This window comes from Euprymna scolopes, chromosome 6 (genome assembly GCF_053919585.1).
Source record: "Euprymna scolopes isolate OS-2025 chromosome 6, ASM5391958v1, whole genome shotgun sequence".
Classification (NCBI taxonomy): domain Eukaryota; kingdom Metazoa; phylum Mollusca; class Cephalopoda; order Sepiida; family Sepiolidae; genus Euprymna; species Euprymna scolopes.
Genome location: NC_136487.1, coordinates 99,821,095 through 99,841,342, shown reverse-complemented (window position 1 = coordinate 99,841,342; position 20,248 = coordinate 99,821,095). Strand labels below are relative to the sequence as shown.

At 35.6% G+C, this 20,248-nt stretch overlaps 1 protein-coding gene across 1 annotated transcript in view; it reads left to right on the top strand.

The window, feature by feature from the left end:
• Positions 1-20,248, top strand: part of LOC145277819 (protocadherin Fat 4-like) — a 514,458-nt gene that overhangs the window by 155,067 nt on the left and 339,143 nt on the right. The window contains exon 9 of the mRNA XM_080129718.1: positions 3,773-4,020. Coding sequence (XP_079985844.1) covers positions 3,773-4,020 — 248 coding nt within the window. The remainder of the gene's footprint in view (positions 1-3,772; positions 4,021-20,248) is intronic.

Sequence of the window (20,248 nt, the reverse complement as noted above, 5' to 3'; positions counted from 1 at the left end):
AATTTATTTTTAAATATTGAAAAATTTCAGGAAAATTAATTTTTGCTAGATTTTCAAAACATTGTTTTCGTGTTGTGTGTACGTGTCTGCGACTAGCACCAGAATGGCGGCCGTGACCCGTGATGTCGTAGGTTGGATTGTTAGATTGTGTAAGTTTCGTATTTTTTTAATTTGTAAATAACAAGTTATGAAAAAATTAAACCCTTCCAAGATGGACAATAAATAAAGCCATAATATTTTATGGTAAAGGTAAGAGCGTAGGAACCATGGTTTTTTAGGAGATGTGATTATTGGATTAACCAATCAGAAATCGTCTGTGGCACACACATCTCTGTTTTTATAGATATATAGATTATTAAAGCATTAATCATCCATTACCTCCGATGCACATATTTTCTGTTCTTTCAAACCAAAAATAACGCTATTAAACCCAAAATGGTGTAGGTCTTTTCATCACCCGACATTTCATCACGCGACTGTTAATCACGGACTATTAATCACTAGACATTAATCACATGTTTTTTTGCATCACGTGAACACTTAATCACATCGAGACATTTAATCACGTGGGGTATTTCCGAAAGCGCTTGACGGGTATTATTTTTTCACCGCATTATATTTGTCTGTTTTTGGAATCCTTTTAAGATGATTCTTCATAATCTGTGTTTATCCATTTTGTGAACTGTTGTCCTCATCTTCATAATTGTTGTTTATATAACAAACTATTTGCAGAAGTTTGTTTACATTTTTAAATGAAAAATTAAGATAACAATGTATATTATTTATTTCTTAAACTTCTTTTTAAAAGTGGCCGATATGCACTTGAAGATCATCATCTTATGTTCTTATCTTTATCCAATTCATAGGACTTGGATGGAATGATATTATGCTGTTTCTTTTGAATAACTTCCACTTGGGAATGGTAGATTTGATTTTAATAAGATTGGCATACCATACTTAAAATTACATTTTTTCGTTGAATTTTCCAATATATTTGAGACATAAACAATGTCCTCCTTGATGTTTTTAGGTGATAGTAGAATCCAGATTTAGAATTTTACAAAGATCTTACTAAACATTGATTAGAAATGATTCAGGGAGTTTCATTTTTACATCATCTAACTTATATATGAATCAATGAACGTTCAAAATGTTTATCGACAAGAATATACATAAAATACCAAATTGTCAAAATATAATTATCCACTGACACGTGTTTCCTCGTCTACGACTCATCAGAGGGGCTGGTTAAAGAAAAAATTATCCCCAACTCGCATTTAGGTAAAAATACACTTTCGTATAAATCACTGAATTCCTTCAAAAAGTATCGCAAAACAACGGCAAATAACATCTACAAATTGTCAAAATGGTTTGGAAGTGATCAAATATGTCTTGATTAAACTAACCGCTTGATAACTGTATTCATTGCTTTCAAAAGTCGACCACTTTGTATTTTTGCTATCACATGCAATGCACTGTAGATTTCACAGTGCACTGTAAACACGCAAGGTACAACTTTTATTTTTCAAGAAACTAATGAAGCCATGATGACACCGCATCAGTAATGATGCTTCATGGGTTTGCTCAAGAAAGCATATTAGAATATTTCTCTTTTGAAAATATGCCCAACAACATTATTTGTAGATTCTCCTTTAGAGTTATTTTTATCTGTGTTGCACATAACAGCTCTTGCACTAACTTTTCGCCATTGATCAAAGCAAGAAAGAAAGCGTAGTTGGTAGAATGAACTCATCTAAACGGAAAATTATGTTACGTAAACAATGTCTTCAGCTATTGGATTTACTCTTCTTTGAACTGATTAATTGCTGATGGCGACTGGGAACCGCCTGTGAATTTAATTTTCCCTTGACACTTTCTCTTTCTGAGGAAACCGGTTAAACTTGCCTAGGGTGAATGCCACACAGCAAGCAACAAAACTGATGGAGATAACTTATCATTTGATCAGTCAACATGTCCAACTATGTGCAGAGCATCTCTTAATGCAAACAGAATAAGGGCTTCCTCAATCATAGGAATCTTTGCAATTTACAAGCATATGTTATATGTTGGTTGGTTGGTTGTTTTTGTTTTACGGCATATCAACCCTTTTCGGGTTATTTAATGCCGAATCCAAAGATTTTGAAGAAAATTTTTTTAATAGAATATATTTGTTGTTTTCAAGTCGGTTTCTATTTAACCCATAGTTGAAACACTAACAGGTACTACCACTCTGGGTCAGAGTGGACCTGGGAGCAATGGCAAATAAAGGGTGGCTCCACACTCCCTAAAGCCCAAAAGCTTACCATTGGATATAGTTTAAGGTCATATCCAGGACCACCATTGAGGGACTTTTACCCTCTGCAGGGGGGCAGTCGGTGTATTCTAATGCCCCACCGACAGGGCCCATGTTATATATATATATATATATATATATATATATATATATATATATATATATATATATATATATATATATACATGTAAATATACTAAATACTAATCATAGGAGGGGGTGATAAGTAGTTAAATGGATTAATCCTACTCTTATAAATACAAGACTGATAAATTAAAAAATTAAAAAATGTATCCATTTTAAATGTGGAAATTGATGAATCGCACAGGTAAGAAATTCATTTTTATGGTATGAAAAGGTTAGTAATTGCAATTAAGAATAGGAAATTGGATCAAATGTTTGAAACATGTCTTCTTCCTAAGATTAAGGGTGGTGATGTTTGATCAACACTGCTGGGGAGCCATGATGTAATATACTGTTTTGTTTTTAAATCTCCGAAACAGTGTTTCATGGTAAACAACTGATGATCCCTTGAAAAATAAATTATTGGTATTATAGTAAATTCGAGAGCGAGTTGATGCAGTGATTGCAGGTGATTAAATGACTTACTGACTAGATGGTTTTCTAACGAATGATAAAAAATATTTTTTTGTATAGTTTTAAAGGTTAAAAACTTCCAAGACTATATATAAAGGGCTCAATAAGAAAGCTTATTTCTGCCAGTTTCGGGGGCCTCTTAAAAATATAAACATGTCAGAAAGAACTTCTTTGGGCAGAAAGAAAGAGAGAGAGAGAGAGAAAGAGAGAGAGAGAGAGGGGGATGCGGATAGCACATACACAGAGCGAATACAGTAGCACACATAAAAGGCTGTATCACGCACCAAGGAGCATTGCTTGACTCTCTTTCTCTTTCATCTCGCCTGTAACACATCGTCTATTTCTTTTCCTCTCACACTCCCAATCCTTACTCTCTTCATATCTTCTTTTTTATACTGACTGCTCTCTTTGCGCATAAAAAAGTAATTTCTTTCAATTTTAACGTAAATAAAAAGTTATTTTACATTACTTCGTAGTGTATTTCTTTTTCTTTTCTATATAAATCATAAGAACAATATGGAAGTAAAGCGACTTATTATTTTTAGTTACACAAGAAGAATATCTTAATTTATATATATATATATATATATATATATATATATATATATATATATATATATATATATATATATATATATATATCGCAGTTTATGAATTTTCGAATGAAATCAAAGAGGAACGAATAAACATAGAGGTTGTTACTCGACGACTAACGAAACATCTACTTTCTTTCTATGTTTTTGTTACATCAGTATTTTTTTTAATATTTTAATACGCATTTTAATATTACATGTTCACTATTACATTTCGCGTGAATTTCTTCTATGCATTTGTTTAGCTGTTTTATTTTTAATCTACCCAATATATATATGTATATTTTAGCGGGAAACACTGGTGGTGCATTCAGTATAAACAGGAAAACAGGGATGATCCGAGTAGCTCAAGTCCTGGACTTTGAAACCTTGTCTGTCTATAAACTAACAATCGAAGCGAGCGATGGAGGCTCACCACCAAGATACGGCAGCGTGGTGCAAGAGATCCACATTACAAACATCAATGACCAACCAGTACACTGCAGAGATAACTATCTCCAAATAGATATACCTGAAAATGCTTCTGTCAATACACAGGTAATGTATTCAAAGTTTTCTTTTATATCTGCGATAGCATCATGTTGCATTCAAGGAGGTCGAATGTTTCCTTTGAGAAAAGCTTGATTTGCAAGTGCATTAAACGTCCCATGATTTCAAACTCCAAATCTGCATGAAACCAGTTCATCACTGATAAGAAAAAAACAAACTTCGGAGCATTAAGCGGGTTCTTTATTGTATAAGATTTAAATCGATATAGACGCACCTTTTAGGTGTGTTTGATGATTAAACGAAGACCGTCGCGGATTATTGCATTCATCCCCCAGTGTTTATTCTTGTTATGCAGTCAATCAACAGGCAAAAATCACTGCTCACACAAATTCTCCCAACTGATTTTGCTGTTTCTTAAACGTCAAATGATTTCTCCTCCCTTTCCCACCGACAAGTGACCTGTTTTTACAAGGCACGCGCACGTGATCCCGCGAGACTTCATTCACTACAAAACGTCATGGCCGCCATGATAGACTCTTTCTTTCTTTCTCGACGCGTGCGACTCACAGGACAGACAGACACGAGGATGTTTGTACGGTAAGCCATTTTCCCCACACTCCCCCCTTATCTCATGATCACAGAGATGGCAAGGGTGGTGATCGTCTTCGCCGGGTGCTTCTTCGAGGAGGGATGACACACGCCTCATCTTCACTTGTGCTTTCGTCTGCGGTCTAAGGGTCGAACATCTCTGTCTCTTCTGGGAGGCTACTACTTTCTATGTCTTCTGGGAGGCTACTAAGTCACTGTCTGATGGTGGTACTGCAATTCAGAGTGATACCTCGCTAGATTCTGAGCCTAATTCGCTCATGTTGTCAAGTGCTAGTTGCATTACTAATCGTATGTCTTTAATATGACGGGGCACGCCGTCAACTCGCACCGCTTCTGGGCTGATTATTTCAGTGACTTGTCCAACTCCATACCTTGTCGTGCATAGGTTTTGTACCCACACAACATCCCCTTTCCTCTCTCTCTCTCTCTCTCTCTCTCTCTCTCTCTCTCTCTCCGGCTACTTCCAGTTCGTCTCTACGCCCTTCACACTGACGTGATACCTATGCAATGTATCAGCTGGCACCGTAGTGGGCGAAACATCACTTTTCGGGGTTACATTGTACAAATATACTGCCTCAAACACTGTACAGCCTGATCTAGCTGCGATTGTTTTGACGGTTCGATGATTCCATTCAATGATCCCATTTCCACTAAGTACATGGGCGCATCGATGTATTCCCCAGCTGTCAGTAAACTTCCTAAACTGCTCACTAGTAAATGCAGCACCATTGTCAAGCAATATCTTTGTTGGAGGTCTACGTTCAAAGAAAATATTGTTTAGTTGATGGACAATAGTGACTGTATCTTGTCGCCGCAACATACGCCATATGGCAAACCTTGATGGACCGCAATCAATGAGAGTCAAGAAATCCTTGCCATTGTGGTGAATAATGCCTATTGCTAGCCAGCTCCAGTGGCTCCTAACTTCCAACTTCCCCTTTTCCCGGCGAACGGGTGCCGGGTCAATGGACTGGCATTCCACGCAGTTTTTGACCATTTCCATGACGTCTGCCCTTTGCAATCCTGGTTCAACCAACTTAGCAAAATATACGGTCCGCTTGACTCCAGGATGCCTGCTTTGTTGGTGGATTTCCTTAATCTGATTAGATTGACCAGGGATCATAGATGCGGCACAGGGAGTTTGCGTAGGTTCAACAGTTCTTTTTATTGTAACACTAAAGAGGGGCCACATCAGACCTGTAGGGTTGATGTGACGTTTCTTTTGGTTGAAAGTAATTTTTTGTTCCCGGACGATGATCGGGTTGAAGGAATAAAAATTATTATTAATTTTTTTTGTGAATAAATTCTGAGCTAAGTCTGTTGTTGAGATGGCGGCGGCAAGAGTGCCTTTGTAGCGAGAGGTTAAATCACATTCTAGACTTCAAAAGCGAAAAAGAATGCATAAAATATTTTAGCCAAAATGCACAGGCGTTTGATCTACAAGGGCCGAAATCATAGTTGTACAGGAGCCGGAGGGGTGGGGATTTCACACCCGCAATTGGCAAAACTATGAGCCAAGTTGACCTGTGAGTTTGACAATTGAAAAGTCGGGTTGTTTTTGATCTGAGAGAAACACACGCAGTTACTCGGCATTATGTTTTAGAACAAAGAATAGGAAAAAAATGAATTGTCCGAAATTTCAAAACAATGATATAACGTATCGAGAATTGTCATTTGGTGAATCAGGTCGAACGAAAATTGAAGTTATGAAATACTTTTGCTCGGAAGGGAAAATGCGTTGTCCGATAAGTTCAAAGCGACAAATGCATTCTTGGTCTTTTGACGTAAACAAAATGTCTGATATAATAGAATGGCCGACAACCAGAACTTAATTCAAAGATAAACTAAAATTCCTTTGAATTATCAAAGCGAAAAATGAGATCAATAGATAATTTTAAAACAAATAAAAACGCGTGATTACTTTAAGTCAAAGGAAAAATAATTTTCCTGTATATGAAAAATTCCATTAGTAAGCCAGGGAGGAGTTAAATAATACAACGTGTAAGTTGGGCGTTAATTAAAGGAGGAGTCAATCCAATTTTGGAAATAGACCAATGAAAAAGGGCCCTGTCGAAGTATAATCAACCAATGAGAAAAGGCCCAGTCGAATTATAATCAAGCAATTTGATTGGTCGATGACGAACATGGGTGTCGCCATCATTCCATAATTGTATTATAAAAGAAATGAAAAATCAGAGATTAAGTCAGAAGAAAAGAAGAACAGAACAGAGAACAGAGAAGAAGAGAGATTCCGGAATCAGAGTCAAAGAGAGCTAAGTCTCGGCAGAATCACCTCTCCTCTCTCTCCCCCCTCGCTTGTTGCCTGATAACTCAACGCTTATAACGTGTCGATCACTTAATGAGAATTACGCAAAGTCCGCGATACCGACCAGGTATTTCAACAACAGAAGCTCAGTTGTAGAACTAACTGCTTGCTTGAATTAATTGTCAACTGTATGTATATGCTGTAAATACTTCTTTTATGAATTTCCGAAATATATATTATATTAACCAACCTCCGGAGTTTTATTGCTGATGTGCGTTGAACCCTATATGTGTATATTTCTTTATTTGCCATTTGTGACACCGTATCCGTCAACGAACACCACGAATAACTAGACGATCCACGGAGAACAGGCCTTGAGGACCGAGCATCCGAGAAGAATCCCCAACGCCTTAACGAAGAACTCACTGGGTGACGCGACGTACTAACGGTTGGCAGACCTGGTTGCCCAGTCGACATATCATAACTGTACCGACCAGGGTGCAGATCATAACTGGGCCGCGATCAGAGGTTCAAGGGCGTGTAAGACCACGTTGCAAGGTCACATTATGACATCAAGCCATCTTTGAGGTACCCTTGTTAAACAATCTGCCTTGTTTATGCTGGATCTGACCAGGGACAGCTCCATTGATAGTGCATATTCGTTCACCAGGCTCATGATCATCTTGAGCTGCCGACGGATGAGCATCTCGCTTGTTTCTTTGGTTCACACTCTAGCCCGTCGGGTAAGGGTGTCTGAAATCCACTTATGGACGCAAGCAGAATCTGTGAATAGTCGCAGGGTGGTTGTCTTCCAAAGGATTGCCAAGTTTATTCCCTTGATCACTGCATCGAGTTCTACCAGGTTTATGTGTTGGGGGTCCTTTTCCGGGTGTAACCAGCAAGCATCTTCCACTACGGCTCCATCATGGGCTAATGACATGCCAATGGCAAGAGAGCTTGTGTCAACCCATACACTACGGTCCTGGCTGTCAACGCACCATCTGCCCCGTGCTGGATCTTCTTTATGCATTCTGGTGAGGACCTCTCTGACCATTGTATTGAGAGAGACGTCATTAATTTTGTCATCCCATCCGGTGGTGACGTCAGAGGCTCTCCATTTGATGAATGCCACTGCAATACGAAGCCAGCCACCCACAGGAAGGTGTCCAACCAACTTTCCGCACAATGAAAATACGTTCCGTTGCGTGAAAACACAGGGCATACCTGGGATTTCATTGCCTCGTTTCCAACACAGGACATTATCTTCTTCCCAGACCTGCAAACCGAGCACTCTTGCACCGTCCCATAGCATTTCCGGTCCCCTGTCTGAGAAGGCCAAAGTTGTGAAGATGTTCTTTTATGCACGTTGCAGGCACAATTTCTTCATCCACATACACATCGTCAATATATGCAGATGTTGCCTGCTGAATGTGCTCGTCCTTAGTCAATATAGCGTCAACAATCCTTTGCATAATTGATGGCACCACATTAAGTCCAAATCCCATACGGGTTAAGCAATACCTTTCTCCCTTGATGAGCACTATTTGATAGGGCCATAATGACTGATGGACATGCACTTGAAGGTATGCTTTATGAAGATCCAGCACAGATACATTAGATCCTGCTTGCCACCATTCCCTCAACTTCTTGGTACATACATCCACGCAGGCTGTAAAAGGATTTACGTGCTCGTTTAATCCCCTATAATCGAGTACCAGCCTCACCTTCTGTTTATTATGCTGGATAACCGCCATTAACGGGATCAGATACTCTGGGGGGACCCAATTCCTTCTCTTAATAGGGAAATAGCCATCCATTTTTTTATCCAAATCTGTAGTTCCTTATCGTATTCTCCATGAACTCCAGGGGGAATTTTATATTCCGGAACCCTATTGTACAACTTCCCAGGTGGCTGTTCGTCCGACCATTTCCAAGAAACTGTCCAGGATCTCGTACGCTGGTTGAATACCGCATGAAAGTCAGGATGTTCCAGTGTCATGGATGCACCCAGAGCAAGGCAGGCGTTAGAGAAATGTGCCTTACCCTCACCATCAATACGGACACCACCCAATTCTTTGACAACATCCATTCCTAACAGCAGGTCATAACCAAGAAGGTCCTCACTCACAACCAGGGCTCGTACGGTTATTGTAGGCCCATCACCAAATGACACTAAGTCCACAAGAGGCTAGCGTGCCCCTGCCGACTGTCAGTACTGGAATCCTATTTTTGTCCCATACGTCACAGCATGCCTTGTGCACGAGAGTCTGCGTGCACCCTGTGTCTACAAGTACAAAGCGTTCACGCCCATTCACGCGCACTCTCACCGCGGGTAGCGCCCTATTTGTCAATGATCTGGGGAGAATACTGGCGCTATAATTTACTTCCCTTGTTCGTTTCCCAGACAACTCCTTGCTATGTGACCCAGCTTGCTGCACCGGTAGCAACGTATACGTTTTGGCGTTTCCTGAGTAGACGTGTCCTTTACACTGCTTCGGCTTCGGCAGTCCCCAGAAAAGTGGTTTGGCCTGCCACATTTATAACAGCTTACGCCATCTTCTAATGGAGTAGATGCTTCTGCAGCTGCTAGCACTGGCTTCGCATCTTTTTCTTTTAAAATATTGCGGGCTCTAGCTAACAATTCCTGAAGCCCAATCTTGCTAAGCCTTGACGATACTCATAGCAGTCGGCTGGTGTCGTCTGGGAGTCCTGTGAGAAAGGCACAACTTAATATGCGATCAGTTACTCCACCAAACGGCGCAGCTAATCTCTTTAAATCCACCAGGTAGACGTTCCCCGTCTCATCCAACCCAAGCCGCCGTTCGGTGAACTGCATCCAGGCAATAAAAGGGTCCGTAGCAAAGGCTGCGTATAGTGTCTCCTTAACCTTCTCCAGAGTTGATTCATCCCCGAGCTGTTGATAAACAGAGTATGGTCCCTTGGTCAAGGGGATGACAAGTGTAGGATCCTTTATTTTGCAAAGCCGGCAGACCAGCTCAGCTTTTTCCCACCACTCAACTACCGAGGGTCTGGGGGAGGAGCTGTCAAACTCTGGTATCAATCTTAGATCAAACTTATTCATTGCAAAAAAAATGGGCCGAAATAGGTTGCAGTCAATCAACAGGCAAAAATCACTGCTCACACAAATTCTTCCAACTGATTTTGCCACTTCTCAAACGTCAAATGATTTCTCCTCCCTTTCCCTTCGACAAGTGACCTGTTTTTATAAGGCATGCGCACGTAATCCTACGACACTTCGTTCACTACAAAACGTCACGGCCGCCATGATGAACTCTTTCTTTCTCGACGCATGCGACTCAAAGGACAGACAGACACGAGGACGTTTGTATGGTGAGCCATTCACAACATCAGATACTCAGATATTGATAAAATAGTAATTTTCCAATTTCAGATGTCAAATTAGAGTTCAGATTGTAATTATAAAATGTGAATTCTGATTTCCTCACTGAAATTCGAAACTTACTATTCAACATCATGTAAATGATGCAACTGTTGTATTGTGTTTCGTATGGATACGAAACTTCCCAATAGCACTCTCCCTGACGAAGTGCTAGCTCTGTATACTACTCCGGTAGTGTCCACCATGTTACTTTATAGTGTTGACGTCGAACCCGACGTATCGTTCTTTTGTGCTAATAAAAACCTGATTTAAAGGGTATACAGTATTTGTTCTACTTACAGCAAATTTATTAGCAAAAAATTAAAAAAAAATTAAAAGATTTTAAAAATGGATCGTGCCCTGAAGCCTTCTCGATTGGGCGTAAACCCTAATTCATCTAATGCCGAGCGAGAGTTTAAGCACTGGCTTGATACGTTCAAATATTTTTTAGCGGCACTACCCCAAGAAAATCTCAACAAGTTGTCGGTCCTGATAAATTTTATTTCACCGGTTGTTTTCGAATATGTCAGCGATTGCGGAAATTATGAAGAAGCCTGTTTCAAACTGGAGGAACTCTTTATCAAACCAAAAATCGAGATATACGCACGGCACCTAACTCGCCATGAGGTGTCAGCTACCGGGAGAAAGTCTGGACGAGTATCTTCGGGCATTACGAATCCTTAGCAAGGACTGCAATTTTAGGGACGTCAGCACGGCGATTTACGCTAATGAATCGATTCGGGATGCCTTTATTGCCGGAATTTAGTCCCATACCATTTGGCAGCATGTGTTGGAAAATAAAACGCTCGACCTGGACACTATGTTTGACCAGGCCCGAGCATTGGACAATGCAACGATGAATATGGAATCGTATTCACCAGCACGATACCGGGAACCAACTGCTGCAGCCCTCGGGAAGAAAGAGACATCTGACTTGGATTTTAATCAAATAAACCTAAATGCTGCTAAATCAGAAATTATATGTTAGAACTATGGAAATTATAAACACTCCAAATCACGATGTCCAGCGAAATCGAGTGTTTGTCATCGATGTAAACGGATCGGGCATTTTGCAAAATGCTGCAAATCAAATAATGCTACTCAATCAACTTCTGCCTCGGTCCATTATCCAACCTTAGTCTCTATAAGTTCGAGTTCGGCAGTTCCATCGTCCCTACAGAGATCCATCGTAGAAATCCACATTTTGAGTCGGCCATTAAGAGCACTAATGGACAGCTTTATTCATACCAAAGTAGCTGAGGATCTGGATTTAAAAATAAAATGCAGACTTGAAAGTTTTCGATGGCATGACCTCTCATCCAAAGTGGTAGTACTTTTTAACAAACATATGTATCCCAATCAGAAACTGTCAGTTTTAAATGACCTTTGTTGTTATGTGATTCTCGGACTGGATTTTCAAAGTAAACATGAAAGCGTTACCTTCAAGTATGATGGGAGTTAAACTCCTATTGAGATTTGCGTACTCACTGTGGCTTCGGTGGAACCATCTGAACTTTTTGCTAATATAAACAAGAACTGCAAACCGGTTGCCACCAAGTCTAGACGTTATAGCTCAAGTGATAGCAAGTTCATTGACTCAGAAGTTAAGCGATGGAATCATTGAAACCTCAAACTCCCCCTGGAGGGCACAAGTGGACGTGGTTAAATCCGATAATCAGAAAAAGAGAATGGTCATTGATTATTCTGAGACTGTGAATAAGTACACAAGCCTTGACGCCTACCCCCTGCCCCGGCTGAATGATGTAGTGAATACGGTTGCTCAGTATAATGTATTCAGCACAATCGACCTGAAAAATGCGTATCACCAGATCCCCATCAATGAGAATGACAAACCCTTCACTGCTTTTGAAGCTAACTCCGGTTTGTATCAGTTCACCCGAATACCCTTTGGGGTTACAAACAGAGTTGCTTGTTTTCAGCGAATTTTTGATAAAATTATTAGTTCTGAGGACTTACACGACACCTTTGGATACCTGGACAATATTTTCATCTGTGGAAAGGATCAGGAGCAACACGATGAGAATCTGGCGAAATTTATCAAAGTAACAGAAAAACGGAAAATTACATACAATAAAGAAAAGTGTGTGTTTTCTGTGAATGAACTGAGCTCCATGGGTTATATCATTGGACCAAACGGTCAAATTAAGCCCGACCCCGAGAAGTTGAAGCCTTTAAAAGAACTCCCTTATCCAACTGACGGCAAATCACTCAAGCGAGCCCTGGGTTTTTTTCTCGTATTATTCAAAGTAGATCCATAGGTATTCTGATAAGATTCAGCCTCTTATTAAGACCAATTTATTTCCCCTTAATCAGGAAGCTCGAAATGCATTTGACAGTCTAAAGCTAGATATTGAATCAGCTGTAATAAAAACTATCGACGAGAATGCCCCCCTTGAGTTGGAGACTGATGCCTCTGATTGTGCTCTTTCTGGAATCCTCAACCAAACCATCCAGCTGTCGAAAAAAAAAGCGGCTGCCATTATAGAAGCAGTTAGATATTGGCGCCATTACCTCTTGGGAAGAACTTCAAACTTATTACTGATCAGAAATCAGTAAAATTTGTTAACGACCAAAATCACCATAGTCAAATAAAAAACTATAAATTGCTCCGTTGAGATTGGAGTTTTCATGCTTCAATTTCGGCATTATCTATTGCCCTGGTAAGAATAATCTTGTAGCTGACGCATTGACACATGCTTCTTGCGCTACTGTGAATAGTAGCAACACCCTCCTCAATTCGCATCGATCCTTGTGCCATCCTGGGATTACAAGGATGATGGTCTTCATAAGGAGTAGAAACCTCCCTTACTCTCTTGAGAATATTCGGCAGATGACAAAGGACTGTATTGTTTGCAACAAGTGCAAACCAAGATTTTTCCGCCCTGTTGATGGGCATTTAATCAAATCAATTCAACCTTTCGAGAGGTTGAACCTCAATTTTAAAGGACCCCTACCTTCATCTACCCCAAGTAAGTATATGTTGGTATTAGTTGATGAATACAAACGCTCCCCATTTGTATACTCTTTTAAAGACACAAGTACCCAGAGTGTACTGCAATCTTGCTCCCACCTGTTTTCTATATTTGGCATGCCCAGCCAAGTTCATTCAGATAACGGGAGTTGTTTCCAGAGTGCTGAGTACAAGAATTATATGCACGGAAAAGGGATCTCCACCAGCTACAGTACTCTATATCAACTGCAGGGGAATAGTCAAGTGGAACGAATGAATGGAACAGTGTGGATAACTATTTCATTAGCATTGGAAGACAAAGGTTTGCCGACTGAACACTGGGAAGAGGTTTTAGCAGACTCCCTCCATTCCATTCGGTCTTTAATATCCACAGCCACAAATGAGACACCTCATGAGCGCTTGTTTAAACACCCAAGACGATCAGTGTCCGGGACAGTGGTACCATCTTGGATGACCGAATCTGGTTTTGTTTTAATGCAGAAACACAACCGGTTAACTAAATATGAACCTCTAGTTGATAAGGTTGAACTTCTAGATGCTAACCCCCATTATGCCTTTGTTCGATCGAACGAGGGTAGGCAGATGACTGTATCAATTTCACCAATTCACCGATCACCCACATAACTCGGAAAACTGGAATGATATACCAGAAGATCAACAAGAGGAAAATTCACCCCCACCAGTAGAACCACCTGTTTTGCGACGATCAGAAGGTAGTAGAAAACCACCAGATAAGTTGAATTTGTGATTCTAGAGTTTAGTGAATCTTGATTAAATTTATTTTATGGATTAGAACTATTAAATTGCACTCCTTGTGCTGGCTGAATTAGTGAGTTTTAACATCGCGAACCTGAACTATTAAGCTACATTTCTTGCATTGGTTGTGATCAACCCACCTTCATACACTAATACTTGAATGAACTTTCCACCCACGGCAGGAACTTTCTAATTTAATGGAGGAGAGAATGTTGTATTGCAATCTCCCTGACGAAGCGCTAGCTCTGTGTACTACTCCAGTAGTGTCCGCCATGTAACTTTATAGTGTTGACGTCGGACCCGACGTATCGTTCTTTTGTGCTAATAAAATCCTTATTTAAAGGGTATACATTCTTTACATGATGTTGCTTTATGACAGGTTTACTCTTTCATTTAGTCTTTTATTGAAAGATTTTCAATTTCACAATAAACATTCGACAGTGGAAAATTGAAGAATTACACAAAGTACAAATTGCAAAAGATAACTTCATACAATGATAAGAACAGTTCAGACAAATACATTATCAACTAATAAAAAAGGGAAAAATTGCGTAACAATAAAGAAAAAAAATGAGTAAGAAAAGAAAATTAATTGAAAATCCACCGAACAGAGCGAAGGCTTTACACCTTTTAAAGGTAGATATGTGTTTATTTTATTTTTTTAAAGGTGCTAGTGCACTTATTGATCCGCGCTATTTTTGAATAGTATTTTCAAATTTTATTCAAGTTTTATGATATATGTTTTTATTAAATTGTACGGTTAAAGTACACAATAAGTACAAAACACATTCCTCTCCCCCATGTTAAGAATGGCTTTCTAAATAATAACGTTATTATTTCAGCATGGATCAATAAGTGCACTAGTACCAAAAAAGTTTGAACTTCGTAACTATTAATATCTCGTTCATAACGGCATTTATAAAGGGAAAACATGAGTAAGAGATGAAACTTAATTTGAAATCCACCGATCAGAGCGAAGGCTTGTTTTACACATTTTAAAGGTAGATATTTGTTTATTTAAATAAACAAATGTTAGTTTTCGTAACTTTAAATATCTCGTTCATAACGGCATTTATAAAGGGGAAAGTGCAATCTTAGTTTTTATAACATTGTTACATAACCCATGAACGTGCATCTCGAAAGACATAGAGACAATCTATTTCATATGAAAATGGATTAATGATTGTTCATCTCTGAAGGAGGAAAAAAAAAGAAGAAAAACTACTTGTAATATTTACAAAGACAGTGATTATGGATATCATTATTATAATCAGTTATGGAATAAAGATTAAACCATATTAGAGGCAACATATCTAAGGATATTAAGTACCTGATGTCAAACAACAGCAATTTTAAATACTGGGTTGACATCTGGCGAGATTTAATGGCGTTTCATGGGCAAAACTGGGTCTTTAACCCAGGTGAACATTTCTGAGATGGTATCTCAATAAAAATACTAGGAAAGGAAAACCTTAAGCAAACCATTCCTTATATTATTCAAATATGAGTGTTTAAACCTATTAAACTTAAAACGACGTAAGTGGGACAAGAACATAAACATCAAGTGTAGGTTCGATGTCCAGTAAGGGAAAGAACGGGGCTTCACATCTAGAGAAACCTTCGAAACACTATCACTAGTATAAATTGGACTAAAGTCTTAAATAAAATTGTAATGAAGTATCATATGAAGACTGGTGCCCCTAATCGGCGATACAAAAAAATGAATGTACCAAATATGGAATGAACTAGACCTGTTTAAAAAACTTGCAGGACCAGCATGGGTAATAAGAACAAATGGATCACTGTCTGCCTTTGACATTGACGATCTGAAAAAAGAAATTAAGAAACATAATCATGATGGTGTTTCAGTAGTTCCTTCTATCTTCGACACTTCAGTGTCGAAGATAGAAAGAACTACTGAAACTGTTCAGACTCTTTCCACAGAAGAAATTGTTAAATTTATGATTGAACATGAGAAGACGAAAGAAGAGATTGGTAGATGAGAAGGTAAGAGCTGGCAATTTAGAACAGCTACCGAACCTCTGATTCGTGAATCGGAAAAGACTAAAATCTCTCACTATCAAGGTGAATGAAGTCTTGTCATTTTTACCAGTAAATAATTTAGAACAGTGCATTAACATCATTAAATTAAATAATTTAGAACGAGGCATTAACATCATTAAATTAAATAATTTAGAACGGTGCATTAATATCATTAAATTAAATAATTTAGAACGGTGCATTAACATCATTAAATTAAATAATTTAGAACAAGGCATTAACATCTTTAAATTAAATAATTTAGAACGGTGCATTAACATCATTAAATTAAATAATTTAGAACGAGGCATTAACATCATTAAATTAAATAATTTAGAACGGTGCATTAACATCATTAAATTAAATAATTTAGAACGGTGCATTAACATCATTAAATTAAATAATTTAGAACGAGGCATTAACATCATTAAATTAAATAATTTAGAACGGTGCATTAACATCATTAAATTAAATAATTTAGAACGAGGCATTAACATCAGTAAATTAAATAATTTAGAACGGTGCATTAACATCATTAAATACAATAATTTAGAACGGTGCATTAACATCATTAAATTAAATAATTTAGAACGAGGCATTAACATCATTAAATTAAATAATTTAGAACGGTGCATTAACATCATTAAATTAAATAATTTAGAACGGTGCATTAACATCATTAAATTAAATAATTTAGAACGGTGCATTAACATCATTAAATTAAATAATTTAGAACGAGGCATTAACATCATTAAATTAAATAATTTAGAACGAGGCATTAACATCATTAAATTAAATAATTTAGAACAGTGCATTAACATCATTAAATTAAATAATTTAGAACGAGGCATTAACATCATTAAATTAAATAATTTAGAACGAGGCATTAACATCATTAAATTAAATAATTTAGAACGGTGCATTAACATCATGAAATTAAATAATTTAGAACGGTGCATTAACATCATTAAATTAAATAATTTAGAACGAGGCATTAACATCATTAAATTAAATAATTTAGAACGGTGCATTAACATCATTAAATTAAATAATTTAGAACGAGGCATTAACATCATTAAATTAAATAATTTAGAACGGTGCATTAACATCATTAAATTAAATAATTTAGAACGGTGCATTAACATCATTAAATTAAATAATTTAGAACGAGGCATTAACATCATTAAATTAAATAATTTAGAACGGTGCATTAACATCATTAAATTAAATAATTTAGAACGAGGCATTAACATCATTAAATTAAATAATTTAGAACGGTGCATTAACATCATTAAATTAAATAATTTAGAACGGTGCATTAACATCATTAAATTAAATAATTTAGAACGAGGCATTAACATCATTAAATTAAATAATTTAGAACGAGGCATTAACATCATTAAATTAAATAATTTAGAACAGTGCATTAACATCATTAAATTAAATAATTTAGAACGAGGCATTAACATCATTAAATTAAATAATTTAGAACGAGGCATTAACATCATTAAATTAAATAATTTAGAACGAGGCATTAACATCATTAAATTAAATAATTTAGAACAGTGCATTAACATCATTAAATTAAATAATTTAGAACAGTGCATTAACATCATTAAATTAAATAATTTAGAATGGTGCATTAACATCATTAAATTAAATAATTTAGAACGGTGCATTAACATCATTAAATTAAATAATTTAGAACGAGGCATTAACATCATTAAATTAAATAATTTAGAACGGTGCATTAACATCATTAAATTAAATAATTTAGAACGGTGCATTAACATCATTAAATTAAATAATTTAGAACGGTGCATCACCATCATTAAATTAAATAATTTAGAACAGTGCATTAACATCATAAAATTAAATAATTTAGAACGAGGCATTAACATCATTAAATTAAATAATTTAGAACGAGGCATTAACATCATTAAATTAAATAATTTAGAACAGTGCATTAACATCATTAAATTAAATAATTGTGAACAGTGCATTAACATCATTAAATTAAATAATGTAGAACGGTGCATTAACATCATTAAATTAAATAATTTAGAACGGTGCATTAACATCATTAAATTAAATAATTTAGAACGAGGCATTAACATCATTAAATTAAATAATTTAGAACAGTGCATTAACATCATTAAATTAAATAATTTAGAACGAGGCATTAACATCATTAAATTAAATAATTTAGAACGAGGCATTAACATCATTAAATTAAATAATTTAGAACGGTGCATTAACATCATTAAATGAAATAATTTAGAACAGTGCATTAACATCATTAAATTAAATAATTAAGAACGAGGCATTAACATCATTAAATTAAATAATTTAGAACAGTGCATTAACATCATTAAATTAAATAATTTAGAACGGTGCATTAACATCATTAAATTAAATAATTTAGAACGAGGCATTCACATCATTAAATTAAATAATTTAGAACGGTGCATAACATCATTAAATAAAATAATTTAGAACAGTGCATTAACATCATTAAATTAAATAATTTAGAACGGTGCATTAACATCATTAAATTAAATAATTTAGAACGAGGCATTAACATCATTAAATTAAATAATTTAGAACGAGGCATTAACATCATTAAATTAAATAATTTAGAACGAGGCATTAACATCATTAAATTAAATAATTTAGAACGGTGCATTAACATCATTAAATTAAATAATTTAGAACGAGGCATTAACATCATTAAATTAAATAATTTAGAACGAGGCATTAACATCATTAAATTAAATAATTTAGAACGGTGCATTAACATCATTAAATTAAATAATTTAGAACAAGGCATTAACATCATTAAATTAAATAATTTAGAACGAGGCATTAACATCATTAAATTAAATAATTTAGAACGAGGCATTAACATCATTAAATTAAATAATTTAGAACGGTGCATTAATATCATTAAATTAAATAATTTAGAACAGTGCATTAACATCATTAAATTAAATAATTTAGAACGGTGCATTAACATCATTAAATTAAATAATTTAGAACAGTGCATTAACATCATTAAATTAAATAATTTAGAACGAGGCATTAACATCATTAAATTAAATAATTTAGAACGAGGCATTAACATCATTAAATTAAATAATTTAGAACGAGGCATTAACATCATTAAATTAAATAATTTAGAACAGTGCATTAACATCATTAAATTAAATAATTTAGAACAGTGCATTAACATCATTAAATTAAATAATTTAGAATGGTGCAATAACATCATTAAATTAAATAATTTAGAACGGTGCATTAACATCATTAAATTAAATAATTTAGAACGAGGCATTAACATAATTAAATTAAATAATTTAGAACGGTGCATTAACATCATTAAATTAAATAATTTAGAACAGTGCATTTACATCATTAAATTAAATAATTTAGAACGGTGCATTAACATCATTAAATTAAATAATTTAGAACAGTGCATTAACATCATTAAATTAAATAATTTAGAACAGTGCATTAACATCATTAAATTAAATAATTTAGAACGAGGCATTAACATCATTAAATTAAATAATTTAGAACGAGGCATTAACATCATTAAATTAAATAATTTAGAACGGTGCATTAACATCATTAAATTAAATAATTTAGAACAGTGCATTAACATCATTAAATTAAATAATTTAGAACGGTGCATTAACATCATTAAATTAAATAATTTAGAATGGTGCATTAACATCATTAAATTAAATAATGTAGAACGGTGCATTAACATCATTAAATTAAATAATTTAGAACGGTGCATTAACATCATTAAATTAAATAATTTAGAACGATGCATTAACATCATTAAATTAAATAATTTAGAACGAGGCATTAACATCATTAAATTAAATAATTTAGAACGAGGCATTAACATCATTAAATTAAATAATTTAGAACGAGGCATTAACATCATTAAATTAAATAATTTAGAACGAGGCATTAACATCATTAAATTAAATAATTTAGAACAGTGCATTAACATCATCAAATTAAATAATTTAGAACGAGGCATTAACATCATTAAATTAAATAATTTAGAACAGTGCATTAACATCATTAAATTAAATAATTTAGAACGAGGCATTAACATCATTAAATTAAATAATTTAGAACGAGGCATTAACATCATTAAATTAAATAATTTAGAACGGTGCATTAACATCATTTAATT